This window comes from Octodon degus, unplaced genomic scaffold (assembly GCF_000260255.1).
Source record: "Octodon degus isolate 3935 unplaced genomic scaffold, OctDeg1.0 scaffold00011, whole genome shotgun sequence".
In the NCBI taxonomy this organism is placed as follows: domain Eukaryota; kingdom Metazoa; phylum Chordata; class Mammalia; order Rodentia; family Octodontidae; genus Octodon; species Octodon degus.
In genome coordinates this window covers 14,859,168-14,880,698 of record NW_004524587.1, presented here as the reverse complement: position 1 = coordinate 14,880,698, position 21,531 = coordinate 14,859,168, and the positions used below count along the sequence as shown (strand labels likewise).

Sequence of the window (21,531 nt, the reverse complement as noted above, 5' to 3'; positions counted from 1 at the left end):
CAGGTCAGTCCAGACTTCAGGTCCTTCTTCTCACTCACAAAGCCAACAAGGCTTCTTTCCCCACACCTGTCCATCATGGTCCTTCAGGCCTCACTCAGACTCCCAGGAACTATCATGTGGTCTGGTTCCAGAAACTCTGCCTCTATAGACAGAGTCTATTTTTCTGAGTTGGAAGAAGGGCCTGAGCAGTATAAAAAGTTTTCCACACTGAATTTTGCTGTCCAGAATGACTTAAGACACACAGGTTCTGCTGTTCCACAAGATGAGACAAGACCCAGGATTCTAAGAGCCCAGGCCTAGGCCAGCTAGCAACATTAAACAAGCTGAGCCTCACAGTAGAGTTTGAGAGTGACTACAGGTAACAAAAGACTGGAAAAGGTCAGGAATAAGCGGCCTAGAGGAGAGAGCAGGGCCTAACATAAAGGAATACCAGCAATTAGAGGTCCTGGGATCAGAGACAGATGCCATCCCCACTGCCACAACTTAGAGGTGCTTCTCAGTCCCTTCAGGGTCTCTTCTGAGAGACTTCTCTTCTCAGTCCCCTCAATCCCTTGAGGCTACAAAAGCTTGCAGTATTAAAATCCCAAGAGATACTCTTTGGGGCCTGAAGTCCCTACCTATGGGGCAGGGTGACAGTTACCAGTCAAGTCTTGGGACTCCATACCCTATACTCTATCTACCCATGTGGTTCCTAGAAAGGTAACCCCAGAGTTAGGAAGGCAGACAGGACAGGCCCATCTAGAGGCTACTGCAGCTAAATAAACTGGCAAGACCCAGGTACCAAGGTTACTTCCCCACCTCCACCCTGTTTCCTAGAGTCTACTAGCCCATGGTTGCTGCACCAGCAACTCACCGTTCCTACCTGTCAGGGTCCACCTAATCTTCCATCTGAGGCCACTGGGCTGGGACACTGCCTACCAGGCAGGCAGTCCTGGCACAGGGCCTGCAGTATTGGGTCAGTGTTTATGAGCAGGTGCCTGGGCAGCTCTTGCCAGTGACTCCAGTTAAAACCAGTTAGGCCCAGTGAGGCTGTGGGTGAGGCTGGGGGGACAGCCGCACCCCTTACCCTGTCTCAGGGCAAGGAATGTGGCAAGAGGCCAGCTGGGTAGGTGGAAGCACAGAGACAGGGGAGAAAGACAGACAGACAGACAGACAGACAGACAGACAGACAGAGACAGACAGACAGACAGACAGACAGACAGAGACACAGACAGAGAGAGACAGAGAGAGAGACAGAGACACAGACAGACAGACAGACAGACAGTGTGCATGCCCCCACACATTTTCTGTCTGTTTCAATTTCTCCCTCTCCTTACTAGGTTGGCTTGCCCTCATGTTAGCACGGTGGGTGAGAGTCCTCACTTTTGCAAACAAGATGAGCCAGGTATGATTCCCTTGTGCTGCCACTCCCCTAGCATCCAGGAAGGTCATGAGCTGTGTGGCTTTGGACAACCATCCCACTTCTCTGAGCCTTCATTTTACAAATGAAGACAACTGTGCCTAAAGATGCCGGGGAAGTCTGGAGAATGAAAGTGGTGGGTAGCCTCCCTGTCTCTCCTTTGCCCTCCATACTGCAACCATTGGGGGCTATCTGAGCATACTCTACTCTGCTGGAAACTTTTGTTCCTAATCCTGCCTACAGGATAAAGTCCAACTTGTGGGCTGCCATTCAAGTCCCAGGATGATGTGACTCTCTGGCTACCTCTTTCTCCAAAGCACTCTACTATTGTCCCGATGGAACTTGTACTTCCACTGCAAACCACTTGCCTCCTGGCCCATGTTCCATGCCTTTCTTCTGCATGTGCTATTCCTCTGCCCAACCATCACAACCTCAGGCAGGCCCTTCACCTGCCACCATACTCTCACTGCACACTGGCCAGGGCTTCAGAGGGTCTAGGCTCAAGCTGAACTGAAGGTTAGCCAGCTAGCTCCAACAAGGAAGGAGAGTACCCTTAGCTGTGGAGACTGAAGAGACATGTTCTTGGGGTTAGGTCAGCAGGTCTCTTGGCTGGGTCAACAGGTACCTTGGCCAGCAGCTTCCTTGCCCAGTGTCCCTATTTAAGGCCTATCCACTGCAGAACCCTGTTCCAGAATATAGCCCACAACAACTTAGTACCTCAGCACAGCCAAAAATCAGCCTATCCCCAAACACTGAACTGGCCCCTGACTCTTAATCTCTTTGAACTATGGCAGCACTAACCCAGGAATCCCAAGCATGCCCCTGTGCCCAGGGATCAGCCAGTCTATGTTACAGCCCAGCATGAAGCAGAAGTTGAACAGGGACGACTGTGGGATGTGGTTTTGCCCTGAACTTGGGAACCTGTAAAGGTCATAAAGACCTGGCTATGCCTGACTGGATCCCTCCTACCATAACTAACAAACTGCTGCCTCTACTCGAATGCCTACCTGGCTGGCAACAGCCCAGGTCTGGTAGGCCCAACGGCTATGGCCTGGGTGGTGGCTTGTGACCCTCCTGGCTGCTGGGGGAGTGGCTATCTAGGAGCCAGCTCTGACAGCCCAACTGGTAGAGTGCCAGCCACTCCTGTTGATCTTATCTGAGCCTGCCGCAGGCACCACAGGATGAAGAACCTGTTCCAGGCAACCTTGCACCCATCACAGGAGCCAGAGAAAGTGGATAAACCCCTGGGACAGAAGCCTGCTAAAGCAGTTGCAGCACCTCACATAAATCACCACCCCACTCTATCCCTCCCACCAACAGGCCAATCCCCCACTCTCATGCAGGGCTCTACCTTGTACAGTGTGTTGCGGATGATCTCAATGTTCATCTCATCAAGGTCCTGTTCTGAGATGCAGTCCTGGAAAAAAGCCGCTGGGGAGGAAAGATATGAGTGTGAGGGGTGTGCAAGTGGCTTAGGCAAGAACCCTGTGGATACTCAACCACCCTCCAGGGTATAAAGGGTCACTGCCACAAGGTTCACTAGGCTAGGAATTAGGGGACCCCTAACCAGCCTGAGATAGTGCTTTGGATGTAGCAGAGTAATACTCTGGGCCATGCACACTGACCTGAGCTTTTCCTGACTCCTTGCTCTAAAATTGATTTATAAAGGAGGCGGCCAGCCATAACATGATCTAATCACCACTGGGGCCGACCCAAGTTCAGACCATGCCAAACACGGCTTGCATAAGAGCCCATGAGATTCTTTTTTCTCCAGGGGCAGCTGTGAAGCTGGGGCCTAACACCCACAGTTAGAAAACTACCCTTCTCCTCCTTAGGACAAGATATGAGCATAGCATCAGGGTGAGCATGAGCCAGTGACCCAAGGGGCCATTATGGGGCTAAAAGGAGAGACTAGAGCATGAGAAAGCACCACCATTCCCCATGGAGGGCCTGCAGACTCAGTGGTCTGTCAAATACAGAAGCCACAAATTGTCCAGAGCTGGCTCAGTCACTGGCAAAGGGAGTCAAGTCACTGGCAAAGACTAAGTCAACAGGTACAGCTTGGATTTCTCTGCTTAGAGCCCTGGGTTCAACTCTGGTGGCTTCCTGGAGTGGTATCCTGGGGCTCAGAATTTTGCTTATGAGCTTACAAGCTAGTTAAAGACCTCATACCTCCTCTACAGCCTCCCAGGCAGGCAGAAGCCAGCTCTGCCTGGGTGGAGCCCTACAGGAAGCTCCTGATTCTCCTCCCTTCCTTGGCCTCTAACATGGACCCCGCATCCTGCCGGACACTGTCTGACCTGGCCCCTGACACCTACTTGGTGGAGGCAAGTGGAGTTGTTTGCTTCCCTCCTCTGCCTCATGGCAGCCATTCTGGACATGCTCAGGGGCACTGTTAGAGCTCTCAGGACTCCCAGAGACCAAAGCCCTTCTCAACTCTCCTCTCTCCATGAGTTCAGCTTTCTTATTTTGCATCTTGAGAAACCAGACTCTCCCCAAAGTTACAAAGTTTGAATCAGACCCAGGGGCTTCTGGACCAGCAAAAACAATAGGAATGGGCAGGAGTGAGTAGGAGAGAATGAGAGAGGGAACTGAGGGAAGGACAAAGGTCAACAGCAGTGAGCAGCTCTCATTTTCTGGCTCACGGCTGCCCCACCCCTGGCAGTCCACAAACCCCACACTGAGGGGCTGACCCTAAGATACTGTCTAGCTCCTCTTCCACTATAGCAGCTCACCCAGGGGCGTGTCCACCAGAATGGCATTGTAGAGCTCAGCAGGTGTCTGTGCAATGTTCACGGCCTCCATCTGTTCGAAGCTGCCTAGTGGGTGGCACTTGGGTACAAGCTCAGCAATGGAGCGCTGGTGCAGCGTGCCCGTGATAAGCAGGATCACATTGTCGATCATGTAGCTATAACTGTGGGGTAGGACAACAACAGGATGGCTCAATGGAGTAGGGGCTTAGAAGACCTGGCTTAGCATCATGTTCACAACCCCACCTGTATGCTCACCCATAGGTTCTGCAGATAGGCACTAATAGCTCTGCCCAAACTGCCCCAAATTTAAGTGTCCACCTCTGCTCCCAGCACCAGAAACACAAGAGAGAGATGGCCTCTCCATGGCAGAGATTCATGCCCCATTGAGGTACAGCACACAGGCAATGAATGTCCTCCCTCCCCCCAGTATGAACGATGTTCTAACAGGATGCCAGGAGACAGGTATGGTCAGGAGCCTGAGAGGTAAAAGAAGATGAAAGTGTGTTCTGGAAAGCTGGAACAGTATGTGCAAAGGCCTGGAGGCATACACTCAGTGAAGCCACATTTGAGGAATTGAACATGGTCAGGAGTAGCAGAGGGAGAGAAAAGGCACAGCCCTGGCGGGGCACTGTTGTTAGCAGGGGGGCACCTGGGGGCTGGGCTTCGTCCAGGCTAGGGTCTTCATCTCAAGCAAAGATCTATTAGCACCATGTAAGCAGGGAGTTAGGTAGACTCTGCCTCCTTGGAGGAAAGAGGAAAGGATGGGGGAAAAGAGTGGGGAGTAGCTTCTCCAAGAAATACCAAGGAGGAGCTGGTGGAGACATGAGGTTACAATGAAGGCCTGGGTCAGGCAGACCTTCACAACTCCAAAAAGAGAAAAGCATTCTCTTCTCTACAGGCTGAGACCAGGGGGTCCTGGATGAACCTCAGAGATTCAACAGGTTGGGCTCCCCTAGACTGTGTCCTCCAAGAGGTCAGCTCTGGAGAGTTAATGGGCAGCAAAGAGAGCCACGGAGTGTGGGAGAGTGGAGCTGCCGGGTTCAGACTTTTTCAGGGCAAAAGTCTGACTCTAACCAAAAGGCATGGGCCCAAAGGGGCTGGGGCAGAGGGTTCTGTGCAGTTACTTATGGGCTGGGATGAAGCAGATGAAATCAAAAGAGAGGCCCCAAATATAGGCTACCATAGCCACAATTATCTTTCAGCCTGTAACCAGGGATGAACTAAGGGCACAAGACAGCTGCATGAGGCCTCAGGGGAATGTCCTCAAAGGCTAGTAGGCTGGGGTCGTGGAAGGGTGAGAGGTAAGTGGAGGCTGCTGCTCTGAGTTGGGCCCTGAGCACAGGTCTCATCCAGGTTTCTGGGTGGGGTGGGAGAGAGCTAGACTCTTACCCTGTGAAACAATCATGAGCACCCAGTGCTGAGAGAAAGTGGGAGGGAAAGCCCTCATCGAAGGCAGTCTCTAGTACCAAGGGAACAAGGGGAGGGAAGGAGGTGGTAGCCCAGGTCTGGCTATTTGGGGTACCCCCACTGGGGCTTCCAGGAAGGCAGCAGGAGGAGGCTTCAGCTCCTGTCCTGGCCTGAACCCTACTCACCCTGCTTTCTGCTCATTCCCTCAGCTCCCACCCAGCCTGGCGCCCTGCTATGACCTCTGCTCTCCTGGGCCCAGGGCCAGACAGCTGCCCTCTTTCCATTCCGTCTGGCTGGGTCAGCTACGGGATGTGCACTGAGAAGAGACATCCTCTGCCGCAGACTCAGGCCCTCAGGCAGAGCCCATTTGCAGCTGCAAGCCAAGAGGCCCATATAGCCAGCCTCATTTCCCCTATTCCTTGGAGCTGCAAGGATAGAAAGACTGCAGAGAGCCCACCAGAGCTTTGTGCCTTGGTGTCCAGGTCCTGTCTGCACCTTCTATGGCCAACACAGCCTCCTGCCCTTGACACCTCCTCCATCTCATGTACCCCAGGGTACACCCACGCCCCTTCAACACACTACCTGCGTCCATCTAGTCCCACTATAGCCATGACACCCCCTGGACAGCCACAAAGACCTGCACCTGAGCCTAAGGAAATTCTTTTATGTTCTCACATCCTTCAGACAGAGAAAAAGACAATGGCACATCCCTTGCACCCACATTATCTGAGTGATCCCATAACAACTAGCCTCACTGTGAAGGCAGAAAGGCCCAGAGGGGGCCAGAACCAGGTCCTGTCAAAACAGAAGGCAGAGGAGCTTTGTTCCCATGACTACTGTCCACATATCTCTTCCCATGTCCAAGGCTCCATGCCCTGGCTCTGTATTCCCCATTAGCCTTGTTTTCTCACAGGATCTCTACAACCTGGTCTCCTCTGTCTAAATCTCCCCCTTCCTTGTTTTTACAACTCAGAGTAACTGTTTTGGTAGAGGCCAAGGCTGGGGTCAGGGCTCAAAGGAAGTGTTATGGCACTCCTGAGAGTCCTGGCCAGCCTCAAGGGAAGAGCCCTCTGGGAAGATGCTGTTGTCTGGCTTCACTGCTGTCCCTCTTGTGATGTGGAACAGGCCAGCTATGATTCACTTTTCAGCTCCAACAGCACATGTGGAGGCGGGTAGAACACCCTCCCCTTTTTGGTTCCCCTAAGCATTACTTGCTATAAGCCTTAGTAGAGTATAGAAGGAAATATTAGGCCAAGTAAAGGGCCACTCACAATCATGCCACGCACCCCCTTCTAAGGCCCCCTTCTATCCAAGCCAGGCCTGACTTGGATGATCCTGTGCCAGGCCAGAACTTCCCTCCCTCCGGGCCAACTGCAGTTTCTGCAGCAAAGGCCCCTGCTTGGTGAAGGTCAGAATCTTCTCTTCTGGGAGATGGAAGGCAGGACAAGTCTGTATGATGTGGCCCAGCCATATACCTTCCTACAACACCGAGGCTTTCAGTAGACAGGGAAACCCTCCTCCTCCTTGCCTGACTTTAGCAGCTGCCTCCCTGCCCCCAGAGAGCCACTTCACCATTCTTCCCCTCATTTGGCCTCAATAGGAGAGAATGAGGTTCCAGCTGGTCAGCGTCTCCCTCCTGGGGAAGACAGCTGGGGAGTGGATGGCTGACAGCCCACCACGCCAAAGAGGCCCCTGTGGGGTGGGGGTGGGGGAATCTGTATTCCTCTGCCCATTGGCTCTCCCTTACCCAGTGCCTCCCAAATGGTGTGGGTCCCCAAAGGCTCAGGATGGAGTTTAAGAAGCTACTTTCTCTAAGAAGCCTTCAGAGTCCCTTATGAACCCTTCCTCTCCATTGTGCCCTTTGACGCCACCTACTGGTGTGGCAAGATTTCTCAGCCCTGGGGCAGATCTGGCATTGGCTGTAGTAACTGGTGTAACCCCACCAACTGTCTACTCACAGTCCCCACTAGGGGCTGTACCATCTATGCATGAGCTGCTGGCATCTCTACTCAATTACATGAGGTTCCTAAAGAGCCCTGTCCAGGGTAGAAAGTGAACAGAAATATCCACCACAGCATTAGCACGCTACCTCTTAAGTCTTGTTCCTCGCTGTAATCAGAATATCATGAATACCACATGATAGCACTAGTGAGTGAGGCTCTGACCTTCTTGTTACAATGTTGCTCCTCTTCAGAAACTCACTGGGTCTTCTCCCAATTTGAGACTTAACCTTGAAATCCTGGGTACTCTCCCTGGGTACTCCTCCTGAAGTCTAGACCAGTGTCACTACTGGCTCTCCTTCAGGCAAGAGTCAGGTCTAGCCCAGGACTCAAAACTACTGAAGGCCTAGGGCTCCAGTCTGCAGAGCCCTGTGATCCACCCAAAACCCAAGTTTGAAGTAGCTAGTGAATGCTGGAGGTCAGGAAGGGAAGCTCTCAGAAATCTGATGTTTTTCTGTGATCCACCAATGCCCAAGTTGGGAGTGACATGTCCTGGGAAGAATGGCAGATGTAACCACAGGCCTATTAGGTACTTAAAGCCACTGTCTTGGAACAAATCCTTCCTCTAGCTGCCCACTCCAACTGATAGCAGTGAAATTCTTGACAGTGGAGAAATATGGGACCTCAGCTCCCTCAGTTGATGCATATTTCCCATGCCCAGACTGTCAATAGGTACTGTAGGGGCTCACTCATACAAAGACAAGCACCTTTAGGGCCTACCTGGGAGTCCCCAGAGACCAGGCTTACTTCTCCCACAAACAACTCTCCTAGCTTCTACTACTGTCAACTCTCCTAGAGTAAAACATCATGAAATGATCCAGATCAAGGTCTCTTCTAAGGCCAAAAACCCTAAATAGAGGCTCTATCCCAAGTCACATAGAAAGTTAATGGCTGGGCCTGGCATGAGCCCGTGGTATGACATTTTAACATGTTAGTACCATGAAACTGAGCTGGCTCATCTCAAGACTCCACATGGGCAGTCTACTTCAGGAGGACCTAGTTCACTTAGACTCTGCCCCACACCAGACAGCTGCCTCCACTATAACCACCCACTCTCTCAAATGACCTCTCCATCCCCATCTGATCCTGGAGTCCTCCCAATGCTGAGAAGCCACCTGTGACCCCAGTCCCATTTGCTGAGGCTGCCCAGGCCTCTCCAGGCTCTGTCTACACCATTACCTTATATCCATGCATTTCCTGCCTGGCACTGAGTCTGGCCCAGGGCAGGTACTGGCTTTGTGTGTTGGATGCAGGCTAGCTGCAGTCTACATAAGCACTGGATACTGTCTCATGCAAAAGGGCAGAGGAGGCCTTGACCAACTTCTGTTTGCACACCCTCAGGAACAGGGAACTTGGTATCTCCTGTAGAAGCCTGTTCTAGCCATACTAGGGCAGCTGCAAAGGCAAAGCCTCTCTGAGGGATGGAGCTAAGTGAGCTCTCCAGTCAACCTCTATCTCCAGCTGAGCCAGTTTTGTCTGTGGACAGCCATAGCTCAGGACAGGTCTTGAATGGATGCTTCTACTTCCTGGAGGCCTTCACTCTCCTGTTTGGGTATGTCCCCTGGGTATTTCTAGGGCAGCTTGCTGTAGGAGTGCAGTGTCACTAGCTCCATGCTCACTTCTCAGGACATGTATGGTTCCTTGACTTGGATGCCTCTTTCCTAATTTTTTCCATAAAATACTTTTTCCTTCAGCCAATAGCTGCCTCTTCAGGAAAACCAGCCATGAATCCCGTCTTGGGTAGCCCTTTGGCACAGATTGCAAAGGAAGGCTTTTGTTCCTAGCTGCAATACTTCTCTTATTTAGGATGACCTGATGAGGCAGAGTGGAATAAGAAGAACAGCCATGGAGGGAGGACTTAAATCAGAGAGACAACATGCGGGGAGGATGATGGGGGGCCAGACACTACTCAGTAGCCACACCTGCAGACCTTGGTGATATGAAGTCAGGTGAGACCCAAGCCAGGGCCTTCTTGTAGAGCAACGGACTTCTGGAAGTTGACTAGAGGCTTCAAGGATGATGTGGAGGTGGCAGAATAGATAGGGAATGTGAAAGTTTAAGATCCACAAGATGGTCCATAATGGTGTTAGGAACTAAACAGAGGGATGCAAAAGAGAAAATGGCTATTCAGACAGGAGTTCAGAGGAGTGGCCATCCGGGGTCCAGGAAGTAGGGAAGGTAAAGGGCCTCAAAACACTGGTGAAATGACCTCAGAGTAAGAAGGGCACTTCTTCCATTGGAATAATGTTCAGGGACAGAGTACAGAAGCAGTGCTGAGAGGTGTATTAGCTTCTATTGTCCTTGTGGAGGAGGAAGCGGGCCATCTGCCCAGAGAGGAGGCTGGAGCAGGAGAAGCTATGTTCAAGATGGGAGATGGTCTTTTCATCATTGGTGGGGGGACTTCAGGATGCTGAGTTGGGACAGCAAGACGCCACTGGTCAAAGACAAGCTGAGGCTGACTGGGTACATATGCATGGTGGCAGCAGGGATAGCCCCCTACCCTATAGTCAGCTTCCCCGGCTTTGCTCCCAGCAGTGGAGGTGGGGGTAGGGCAGCTCCAGGATGGAGGCTGCTGGGACTCCTCCAGGGCTGGGGGGCTGCCAGCTGGGTGGGACCATAAGTTAGGCGGCCAAGAGAGCTGCGGATGTTGGCAGAAAAGAGCTAGAATGATGAACCAGGGAACCTCAGCTGCAGAGGGCGGGAAACGAAGACAAGGGCAGCAGGGGAGTAAGGCCAGTGTCCTGCTGAGTCCGGAACCCATGTCCCCCTAGAGACCAAAGAGTGGGTTGGAGATCTTAAGGCTGTTGGTAGAGAGGGGTGCCTGACTCAGCAATTTCAGGGGTGGAGCAGTTCCAGGTGGTGAGATGGCTTTGGGCAGCCGTCAGCCAGCGGAGATGGCTAAACTGGAGAGCAGAGGAGCAAAGAAACGGATCACTGGAGACGATGGGGTCAGAGAACAAGCAGCCACAGGCTCAGACAGGCTGACACGTGGGCCCTGAGTTCTCCCCAAATGAGGACAGGAGTAAATGGACAAGAAGGCTGTAAGCCACATTCACCCGTGAATGGAAGGGGCGGGGAAAGTGATGGATTCAGATTGCCTGCTACAGGACAGTGCTTGGCTGCTTTAAATACACTTGGTGCTTGCGGCCAACCTCCAGCAAAGAGTTGGCAGCTGCTCTGTCTCAGTCCTACTCAGAGCCCTCTCTAATTTCGGGGCCTGGCAGGCTGATACCAAGACAGGCCAGGAGTAGATGCACAGACAGGTAGGCAAGTGGGCAGCAAGAAGGATGTCTTCTACTCTCTGACTACTGGCATGGGATTAGCCTTCCCTTGGCCTGCCTAACTGGCAAGACCAGAACATTCACCAGGAAGCTGAAAGAGCCTCGTGCAAATAAACTGAAGGTAAGACTGAGTGCTAGCAATAAATAGAGCACTTCCTGGTATGTCCTTGGAGCACAGGACACACAAGCCTAGGCGAACAGTTGGGTTATACAGCAGTATGACCCCCATCTCCAAATGCAGCAGCACAGATGGATGTACTCCATATCTTTGGCCTCTTGCCCCAGTAGGTATATGCCAATGTGGCACCAGGACCAAGAAGTCTGAATATGGCCCAGCAAACACAGCAAAAAAGCTTCTGGCAAGAGGCCTATGGCCAGAAGAGAGCCTGCTTCTCAACTTGAACAGTTTTCCTGAGCCCTTTTGGTGCCCTAGCCTGTGGCGCTTACCTGAGGATGGAACTCTGGCTAAAGCCCTCATTTGAGCAAGTAGATCTTGTGCCAGTAGTGGCTACTTGCTGGAGGTAGAAATCAGGCTGGGAGACAGGCATCTAACCCTATTTATGCTGGAACAAGTAAATGGTACACCTGCTCAGCTAGATAACACCCAGAAGGGTGCAGGGAAATGCTTCCCCACAATGTCAGTAATGCACCACCAATGCAGAGCACACCTGTAGAGACCACCGATTATGCCTCCACTCTGCTCACCACCTGCATGGAGTAGCCACCTGGCCTCGGGCTATTTCTTTATCAGTAGGTTCTGGTTCATGGCTCCTGAGCTGCCCCTGCAGAGGGAGCCTCTCCACCTCCCTGTGCCAACAGACACACTGGGTGCACAGAGAATGCCTGGTCCAAGTCCCTCCCCCAACTTGCAGGTCCCGGAGTCCTCTCTTTGTCTCAGCTTCTCCAGAAACTCAGTGCAGGCAGAGTGGCCCCACCCTCAGCCCCTAAAGGTTCATGATAGAGAAACCGGTCAAGATACAAGTTATATGCACAGGGTGCCTGCCCACCTGAGCTTCTGGAAGATTGGGCCAGAACCGGGAAAGAGCAAGGTGTCCAACCCTTGCCAATCCATACACTCACCCAATCTCTCTGAGACTACAGATGTGGTCAGAACAGATGGAGAATGGACCTCATCCCAGACAGGGCCAGCAGGCCTGCACACCCCATCCTAACAACCAGTCTCTCCAGAGCTCTGTCCACACTCTGAACCTTGACACCAGCATGGGAGATTAGGCCTGGTGAGTGTTCAGTGTGGATACTGCAGGGTAAGTGACTTGTTTTTTCTAGTCCAATCTCTCTAACACTGGGGGAAAGGGGCTGGTGACTCTACTTTACAGGCTGTGACCTGGAGGTCCAGAGTTGTTGAATGGCATGTCCATTTACAAAGCCTACAAGAACTCTGAAGGCAGTGTTTGATGACAGCTGGCTGACAGAGCCAATAAGTCAGCTGGCCTAAGCCACACTGGGGCCAGCTCCTGTATGTATACTTTGCCCAGCACTGCAGGGCTTACTCACGTAATAAAGTCCAGGAAGCTGGCAAGTGGCTCATACGCATGGTTCCTCATGTGGCGGAACTCCACCACCATCTTCTCCTTGAGCCTGTCATCGATGACTGACACTGTCAGAGGTGAGGCCTCATTGGCCAGGAAGTTGCCATAGTCTGTGCTCTGCAGGTGCAACTTCAAGTCTGAAATACAAGGGTAGAGGTTTAGGGCTCATCTTGCACAACCTCCCCCAGTACCCTAAGTCCCATCCCTACCCAACTCTGGAACCAACCTTTCACTTATAGCTGTGTCCTGATACTACCCTGATTTCTATCTCCCTGTTGGCATCCAGAATAAGACCCTGGAAATTCCCCAGCCACAAGTTAGCACACTGGCCCCAGAGTACAAGCACAAGTATAACAAGTGCACCACAAGATGTAAAGGTTGGGAAACCCGTAATCAAGGTACTATTCACATCGAGGTCTTAATCTAGAGCAGAATACATCAAGGGCCCTGCCCTCTATTGCCTCAGGGATGCAGAGGCAAGCCACACAGACATACAAAAGAAAGCTGACCAAAACTATGGGGATGCAGGGATTTGGAGACCAAACCAGGCCTGAACAGAGGCCACAGCATGGGGCAGGCAGGAGAAAGTATACAGGAGCACGAGGAGAGCAGTATGAGTGAAAAGGGACCTGAGAGTGTGTGAGTGACCTGGGAGGAAAGATGGGACTTTGCTAGGCCAGGGCTGGAAGCAGAAAGGCCAATCTTAAGGGCTTTTCTAAGCCTTTAGGGACAGGGATGAGGGAATGGAAGGAGAGACACAGCAAAAGGGCTGTAAAGCAGGTCAGGGAGGAGTATTCTAACTGGTTTCCTGACTTCTATCCTTATCCCTGCCTCCTAGTGTATTCTCCACACAGCAACCAAAGTAATCATTTCGTTTCTTTATTTCAGTATCAGGGGTTGATTTCAGAGTCTCACACATGGATTATTCTACTACTATTTTACCAACATTATTATTATTATTATTATTATTATTATTATTATTATTATTATTATTTTGTTTGGGTTTTTTGGTACAGGGTCTCACTACACAGCTCCAACTTACAGTAATCCTTCTGTTTTCAGCCTGCCCAGCGCTGGGATTACAGGTGTGCACCACCACACTTGGGCTCCACCAGGAATCGAACCCTAGTTCCTGTGCTTGCCTAGGCAGGCACTTAGTTGGTACCAGCCCTATTTTTTTTTTTTTAAGAAAATTTTAAATTGAAATAGGATCTCACTAAGATTCCCAGACTGGCTTCAAACTTTTGATCCTCCTCTCAGCATCCCATATGTGCCATTTCATACTGCTATTTCACTTGCAGTGAGAGTTCCTAACAGGACAGGGCCCCTATGGGATCACCTCACCATTACTTCCTTGCCTTTCCCATCCTTCCCAGTTACATTATCTCCTCAGGGACCTTCCCTGCCCCCTAGCCTAAAAAGGGTGGCTGACTCCCTTTATTCCTTCCCGTCTCTCTTTAAACATCTCCTCTTTCAAGGCCTCTCTTCAGCCCTATCAATCTGTCCCTTTTTCACCCATGTCCTTTTTCTTTGTAGAACTACACTATGTAATGCAAGACACACAAGCTCCACAAGGACAAGGACTTTTGGGTCACTGTGGTATTCAGAAACTGGAACAGGTACGCTCTGGTGTGTGTTCATGCCCAGTAAATCACTGCAGAGTGAATAAGAGGAGAAAGAAGGTGAAGATGGCAGGAGAGTTACTTCTGGGTTTTGATAAGGGGGACAATAGAGTGGTGACAGCAGTACCAAAAACAGTGTTGAGAAGGTTGCTGAGGAATATTAGGAGGGTTGTACTCGTGGCCACTTCCACATGGCCTCCTGACCAAGCCCTGTCTCCCTCTTGTGGCCCAGAGGGCCAATTTAATCCTAAACAGCTTAAAGAGAAGTACTGGTGGAGCTTGCAACCCCACTACAGGCTTAGGAGACCTCTGTGACACCCCTCCCGCTATACCCTAACAAGTGTCTCCAGAATACAGTCAGGAAGAGAGCACATGGAGGGAGTCACAAGAATGGACACTTCTCACCTGCATGTCTTAGCCCCTGTAGCTCCCAGGTCTGCAGGAGAAACGTACTGCTCTCACTCTCACTCTGCCATGCACATCTACTTTTCTCCCATGGCAACCCAAAAAGGGATAGAAGAGAGTGAGAGGCAGGGCAGGGAGAAGCCACTAATTCAAATCTACCCCTCCTATACTATTGCCTTTTTGCCTGGAAAATAGGAACATCTTTACCCTGGGGCCTCTGGAACAAGGCCCTGTTCTGGGTTCTCTTCTTCCCTATCCTCACCAGTCTGGCCAACACCAGCTATTTCTGGAGTGGCCCTAGTGACAGAAAAGTGCTTCACTCAGCAATACCTGGATTGTTACATTTGGTTATTTAATTGGTAGTACTTTTTGTTTTGTTTTTGTTTTGGGAAGACAAAGACTAGTCCTGAACTCATTAGGTAGCCCAGGCTATCTTCAAACTTTTGGCAGCTTTCCCGCCTTAGTCTCCTAAGGTCCAGAATTATAGGTATATTCTATCATACCCAGCTTAGATTTGAACTAGTGGCTTCTCCCTGCCCTGCCTCTCACTCTCTTCTATCCCTTTTTGGGTTGCCATGGGAGAAAAGTAGATGTGCATGGCAGAGTGAGAGTGAGAGCAGTACGTTTCTCCTGCAGACCTGGGAGCTACAGGGGCTAAGACATGCAGGTGAAAAGTGTCCATTCTTGTGACTCCCTCCATGTGCTCTCTTCCTGACTGTATTCTGGAGACACTTTTCTTGTTAGGGGGTGTTTTGTGGGTTTGTTTGTTTGGTACCAGAAACAGAACTCAGGACCTTGTGCTTGCCAGGCAGGCACTTGTGCTGCTAAGCTATATCCCCACGCAGCCCTTGCTTTTTGTTTTGTTTTTCTTGTTTTTTTTGAAACAGAGGCTTGCTATGTAGTTCAGACTGGTCTTGAACTTGTCAAGGTGAACCTCCTGCCTCCTGCCTCCTGACTGCTAGAATTACAGGCATGTGGCACTACACCTATCTACTTCTACTGGAATTTAAAGGAAAATTCTTAGCTGTAATTAATGGTTATTGCCATAGCAATACATTACTATATTTCTACCTCTAGAAATAGACTTAAGAGAAAATTTAATGCTTGACTAGATTTTGTTTTATGCACAAGTATTTTGATGTGGGCAGAGGGTTCTGATCAGAGGCCAGCAAATGCAAAAATCTCTAGTAGGGGAGGCTTCAGAGAAGACAGCAGTTGGGAACCAAGGCTTAGGTGGGCTATCTGGTGAAATGTTTGAGACCAAATCAGTACATTTATCCAACAACCACTGCAGCCAGCTGCAAGCCTTCTCAGGCCAGATGTACATGGAGGAGCCAGAGTAAAACCCATTCTTCTGGGTGGGGGCCTCCTGCTAGTGGTTGCACTATTCCCTATGACAGCAAGTCCTGTCCCAGACCTAGCTTGGCCACTTGATCCTTCCCTCCCAAAGCACTAGAGCAGCAGGCATCCCCAGATATCTGTGAACACCCTAACCTCAGCCTGGCGTGTGTTGCTGAGAGGCTTCCCCCGGGCAAGCTGTCACCTCCCATTGACAGCTCTCCAGCAACACAGCATAAAACTTCCTCTGCTCCAGCCTCCACCTTTGCTCCACATGGCTTCTCTCCCTAGCTTAGCAACTTCTCTGTTGCCAAGCACCCTTTCCCCTCTCCAGACCCCAGTGACTCTCCATCCAATATCCAGCACTGGTCAGGTGGGAGTCCATATCCAGGACCCTCTAACTGGAGGCAAAGAGACCATGCAATGATCTCAGTCTTACACCAGGAGCAACTTTTGTGCTGGAGCTCCCAGACATGCCCATTTTACAGACTTAGCCATGAAAAAGCAGACAGGACTAGAGCCTTGTCCACATTCCCAACACTGGGGTAAAAAGGGCCAGGGTGAAGTGCAGGCATGGTAGATCTGATCCATCCCCAGCACTGGTCTCTCCTGCCCTACTCTGTACCTTCTTGATATATTCTTCCACTGTCCTCAGCCTAAGTCAGACCTCTCAGATATGGACATGGCTACCTGAACAATAATTAATCCTAGGAGAACTATTCACCAGGGACAAAGGAGCCGGACTTACAGGCTACCTGGATATTCACCATCCACCTGTCAATCATAGGCCTAGACCAATGGTGGAGAAACTATGGCACACATGCCGCAGCAGGCTATTTGCATCATTGAAAACTCTAACAGGATTGCCATCACTGGCCTAGACTGTCATGACTCAGACAAGCTCCTCTGGTGTCACTTGTGGTACCAGCTATTCCTGGAGAAGCTAGGAATGTGTGCATGTGAATTTGCATGGCCAACCAGGGAGTTTGTTGCATGCTCTCCACGCCTGGGGCTTAGCATTGGCTTTAGAGCAAACACTCCAATGCCTTGGCTGCTGCATTCTGCTGATGCTGCATCTGAGGAAGCCATGGCTCCAAGCACTGCTGGAATGCAGGCAGCCGGGTGGTTTCTGCTGGCGTTTGTCAGATCAGAGCAAACCCGGGAGACTCTACTGAGAATCCTGCCCAAGGCCAGAGGAGTCTTCCTTACCAGGAAACTCATTTTTAAAAGCCCCCAGGGATGATGTCAAAGGGCCGTTCCAGACCACTTTCCCTGGCCAAGCCCCACATCTCCCTATGACCCAGGGAAAAGGGACAGTCTGCCAGCCAAGAAGGCGACTTGGAGGGAGACAGGCAGGCTGATCCCCCAGCTCGCCCACGAGGGGACCACACAAGGCTTCTAAACCAGCTCTGACCCTGCTGAAGAAACCTGGCGCCCAGACTCAGTGGTTGGCAGTCCCAAACCCTTCAGACAGGCCTGGCCAGGGCAAGGACAAGGCCGGTTAGGACGCCCTCTCCTCCCCAGCTTCCTACTCGCTCTGAGCAATGCGGAGGAGGGATATGACTAAGGGCGGGATCTAAACACAGGAGGAGAGGCCTGGAACTTGTTGAAAGCTTCGTGGGAGACCTGGCCACCCAGCCCTGGCCCAGCCCCCGAGGGCAGCCGAGGACGGCAGGGGCTCTGGAAAGACAGAGGCTAGATATCCTCTGGGTCCTGGGCTCAAGAGCATCCATGATGACCCCTGAGAGACCCAGATATGCCCTCAGCAAGGCATGAGCAGTTTCTGGTTGGAGCAGACCCCAGAGAACCACTCTGGTCTGCCTACAAGCCCAGTTGTCTACCCTAAATCCTCCCATCAGAGGCCTGGCACCAAGGTATCTGGTTAGCTTGGGATCTCTCACAACAAAAGACTTCCTAAGAGGCTGATTTCTTGTGTTCAAGAAAATTCTGCTGTTGGGAAGTTCTCTTTGCAGTCTGACCTAAGCCCCACCTCAAAAGCAGCTCACCAACTCATTTTCTAGTGTTTCCAGCTTTTGGTCAAAGCTTAGGGCTTGCCTCTTACCATCCTGTCTACAGGACCTTCCCAGACCTCCTGTGCCTCCTGAATTCTTACCCTCAGTGTGCTGGAAACTTTTCCCCTCCAACTCCATCTTTCCCACACCTCAGCTCCCAGGTCTACTCTTCATATGTTCCCTCAAAGTGAAATCCTTCAACTCTAATGTGTCCCTGTCACCTTTACTCAGGGGCTCCATGAGCCTGGAGCTAAAGCTCTATCTTCTCTTACAGCCAGTGAGGGTGTCCCTACGCCCTCAGTCTTTGTACTGCCTCAGACTTTGACTCTGGCCTACCAGTGCTATTCTCTGGCCACAATCACCCTCCTATCATCTCCCAGTAAATACTCCAAAGAAGCTGCCCTAGAGAGAAGGCCTTGAAGTTCAGGAAGTTGGGCTGTTTCCTCAGGCCCAGCCAGAAAAGCTGAGCTGGGAGGACACAACCCCCAGGCTGAAAAGTGAAAGCCCCTGCCTTCCCTCCTCCATAGGACACCCCTATCCTCCTTACCATTTTCTGCAAAGGCCACTGCCCCAACTCCAGGAGGGTCCAACTGAGCTCTTTCAAGGTGCCGAGCCAGGAAGGTTGCAGCCCAATGCTTGCTTACCTTGTCTATTTCTTCCAGGGCTTGGTCTGCACCAGCTTCAACCTGGCCTTACAGCTGCCACCTGTCTCCCATTATCCCATCACTATCCCTAATCCTGTCTCCTAGGACAGGGCTTTTCAGCAGCAGGGCCCTAACCCCTGCTAGCACCACTTAACTCCAGTTAAGCATGAGGGCTCCCAATCTAACCAGTGCTCTCTGCTCTGAGTGGGACATGAGATTTGGTAGCTAGCTCACTAGAGGAGGCAACTGGACAGCCCTCACCCACTTCCCAAAAGCTTTCTCTGTTCCTGTCAATCCTAGGGATCTTTCAGCCCCCTAAGACTCCCAGGGGAAGATAACACGTGGTCACTATGCCCCTTGGCCGCTGCAGCTCCGCCTCAAGAACCTAGAGAGACAGGAAGGGAGGAGGATGATAACCCCACTCTAGGGGGTCAGTCTCATATTCCCCAAGGGCCAGTAGCACTGAGGCAGCTCCTGGCCCAGCATACTAGGCAGGGAGGCCCCCATTCTACCCTTACCCATGGCCTCATGGCCCATGGAGGGATCCTGCTGGCCAGCTGGCCACAGTAGAGTGTAAGAGGACAATGTGTTCCCAGACTTCACTTCTTCTTTTCCAGAGGTTACTCAATGATCCCCTCCTGGGGAGCTCAGGGGTTTTCAGGAATTGTAGCCCAATGAATGAAACCAGATGTGAGAATGTGCTCCCTGGAGTCTACAGTGCCCTCTATGCCACTCCTGCAAGGCTGGCCGGGCTACGGGGCCTGTGCTCTGGGACCCAGGCAGGTGAGGGATCTACTTTGAAAAACTTACGCTATGACTTCCAGGGCTCAAGGCAGGAAAACTCAGAAATAAAAAGAAGTGGAGAGATGGCCACCCTGATGGTCCAATGGAGCCTGTGCAACCCTGCTATGCCTGGGTGTCCTCGCTGGGCCAGAGAGACAGGGGAAGCCCCTTCACATTGGCTCCAAAGCAGATGTGCACACTGGTTGACTGCATCTGCAGAATCAGAGTACCAAGTCTGGAACTCTCTGTGACAGCATGTAAAACACTAACCCTGGAATTACCTGGGACCTGAAACAGGCTGAGTACAGGCTTTAGAAGCCAGTCCTTTGCCAAAAACCATCAGAGACTCCCTGAAAACCTTATGTAACACTAAGTGACTGACTAGCCCTGTGTTCCAACTCTTCCTAGCAAGTGTTGGCTTTCTCCTGTCTCACACACACCACCTTCCCTTCGCCATCCAGAACCTTGGCCCTACCACCTCTAACTGGGACTTATAGAGCCCCTTCCCCTTCTCAAGGCAGGCATCCTCCATTAGCTGATCCATGTCATAGCTAGAACACTGGTTTCAAGATATCACTTCTTAGGCACCTGACTGCAGCGAAGGAGAGAAAATCTTTTCTTTGGTATCATGAGGACACGGATTCAAATCCTGTCCTACCGGTTAGCACTGAGCAGCCTGTGGACTGTCTCTGAACTCAGGCTCCTGGTTGGTTGCCCAGTATCTATAGTTTCAGCCCCTCAAGCTGCACATACTGCAGAGCACATGCACAGACAATGAACTGAGGTGATAATATAAAGTATAAAGCTGGTAGAATAAATGCCATTTCTTCTGACAGGACTCTAGCCGAAGCTTCCCAACTAACACTCTCAGCCCAGTGGCCTGTGTTCTCTGCTCTGGTCTGCTTTGCAAGCTGGGCTACTCAGTCCCAGAGAATGGCCCATTCCTTCTTCTCATGGTCTATCCCAATCTTTTCTCCGAAGCCCTAGCATGTCCTTCTCACTGCCATAATCTGTGAGGGATCTTGTACAGCATGGGCATGCAAATATACAGGTCACACTCAGCTACTCCTGATCCAAGATACTAATCCCCAAGCCAATATGTCACCTCATCTGCCAGCAAGATCATACAGAGCTCTGGGTGGCCCAGGGACACAGGCAGACATAGACTAAGACCAATTCTGTCCCAATCACCAAATGCTGAGCTTCCCTGAGTTATAGCTCAAGAGACCCAGAAGCAGGCAGGGGGTAATGTCGTTAATGGGAAACCCCCACCAGCAGGCTCAGGAAAAACCTGGAGTCTACTGCTGGCATAGCTGCACACCAGTTACTAGGTTTCAGTTAGTTAGCATGAGGCAGGGCTCCTGCAAGGAAAGGACAGCAAGTTCTCCTTCCTTGGTTCCTAGAGCTGCATTTTGTTTCACACTGGAGACTTTTAAGTGAAGAAAGGGATTGGCAGCAGGGGAGATGGGGCTGACCCATAGCATGGAAGTGACCAAACTGACACCACTAGCACCACCTACCAACAATAGGTACAGGGATTTAGATCCAGAGGGAGGATAACACCCCACGTCCCGGAGACAGCAGGATGTCTGCCTTGGGTTTACCACCCCATTCTCTGCTCCAGGACAGATGGCAGGTAGCAATGGAGCCACATATAATTATATAATTACCTGAATGCTCTCAGGAACACCTTGTACCTGCTGCCAGGACAATGAAAGCATCTCTCACATCTCATGAGGAAGTCAACCCATCCGACAGAAGGGTGCCAGGCAGGCAATAGCCTCGTGTGCCAAAGGGAGGGGCAGAACTGGTTACTGCTGCACCCAGGGCAAGTTCCAAGGTGGTCTCTTTTGACAGAACAGAGATCCAGCAGTCCTTACCACATCATCTCCACCCAGACTCTAAGGCTCCCCAGGCTGGTCCCAAAAGACATGGAGCTTACAGGTAGCTTCCATACATTCCACAGCCAGAGTTTAACCTAAGAATCCAGGGACCTGATTCACCTTGGGACAGGGACATACCTCCTCTGCTGCTACACTGCATTTGACCTTGAGTAAATTCTTTCCTTCCCAGATTGCCACTGAAATTATAGAATGTGCGGGTTGCCAGGCATGGTGGTACACACCTGTGATCCCAGAACTCAGGAAACTGAGGCAGACGCATCTCTGCAAACTTGAGGCCACTCTGGGAGGTCAGCCTGAATTATATAGCAAGACCCATCTCCAAAACCAAAACAACAAAGACAGACAGACAGACAGACAGACAGACAGACAGAGGGGGGGAGGGAGGGGGAAGAAGAAGAGGAGGAGGGGGAGGAAGAAAAGGAGGAAGAGGAGG

General features: G+C 51.3%; 1 protein-coding gene across 1 annotated transcript in view; it reads right to left on the bottom strand.

Moving 5' to 3' along the window:
• The window catches only part of Atp6v0d1 (ATPase H+ transporting V0 subunit d1), a 47,326-nt gene that overhangs the window by 1,893 nt on the left and 23,902 nt on the right, over positions 1-21,531 (bottom strand). Inside the window, exons 2-4 of the mRNA XM_004625870.3 lie at positions 12,356-12,527; positions 4,135-4,313; positions 2,751-2,830 (exon numbers count right to left, since the gene is read on the bottom strand). Of these exons, the coding sequence (XP_004625927.1) occupies positions 2,751-2,830; positions 4,135-4,313; positions 12,356-12,527 (431 nt within the window). The remainder of the gene's footprint in view (positions 1-2,750; positions 2,831-4,134; positions 4,314-12,355; positions 12,528-21,531) is intronic.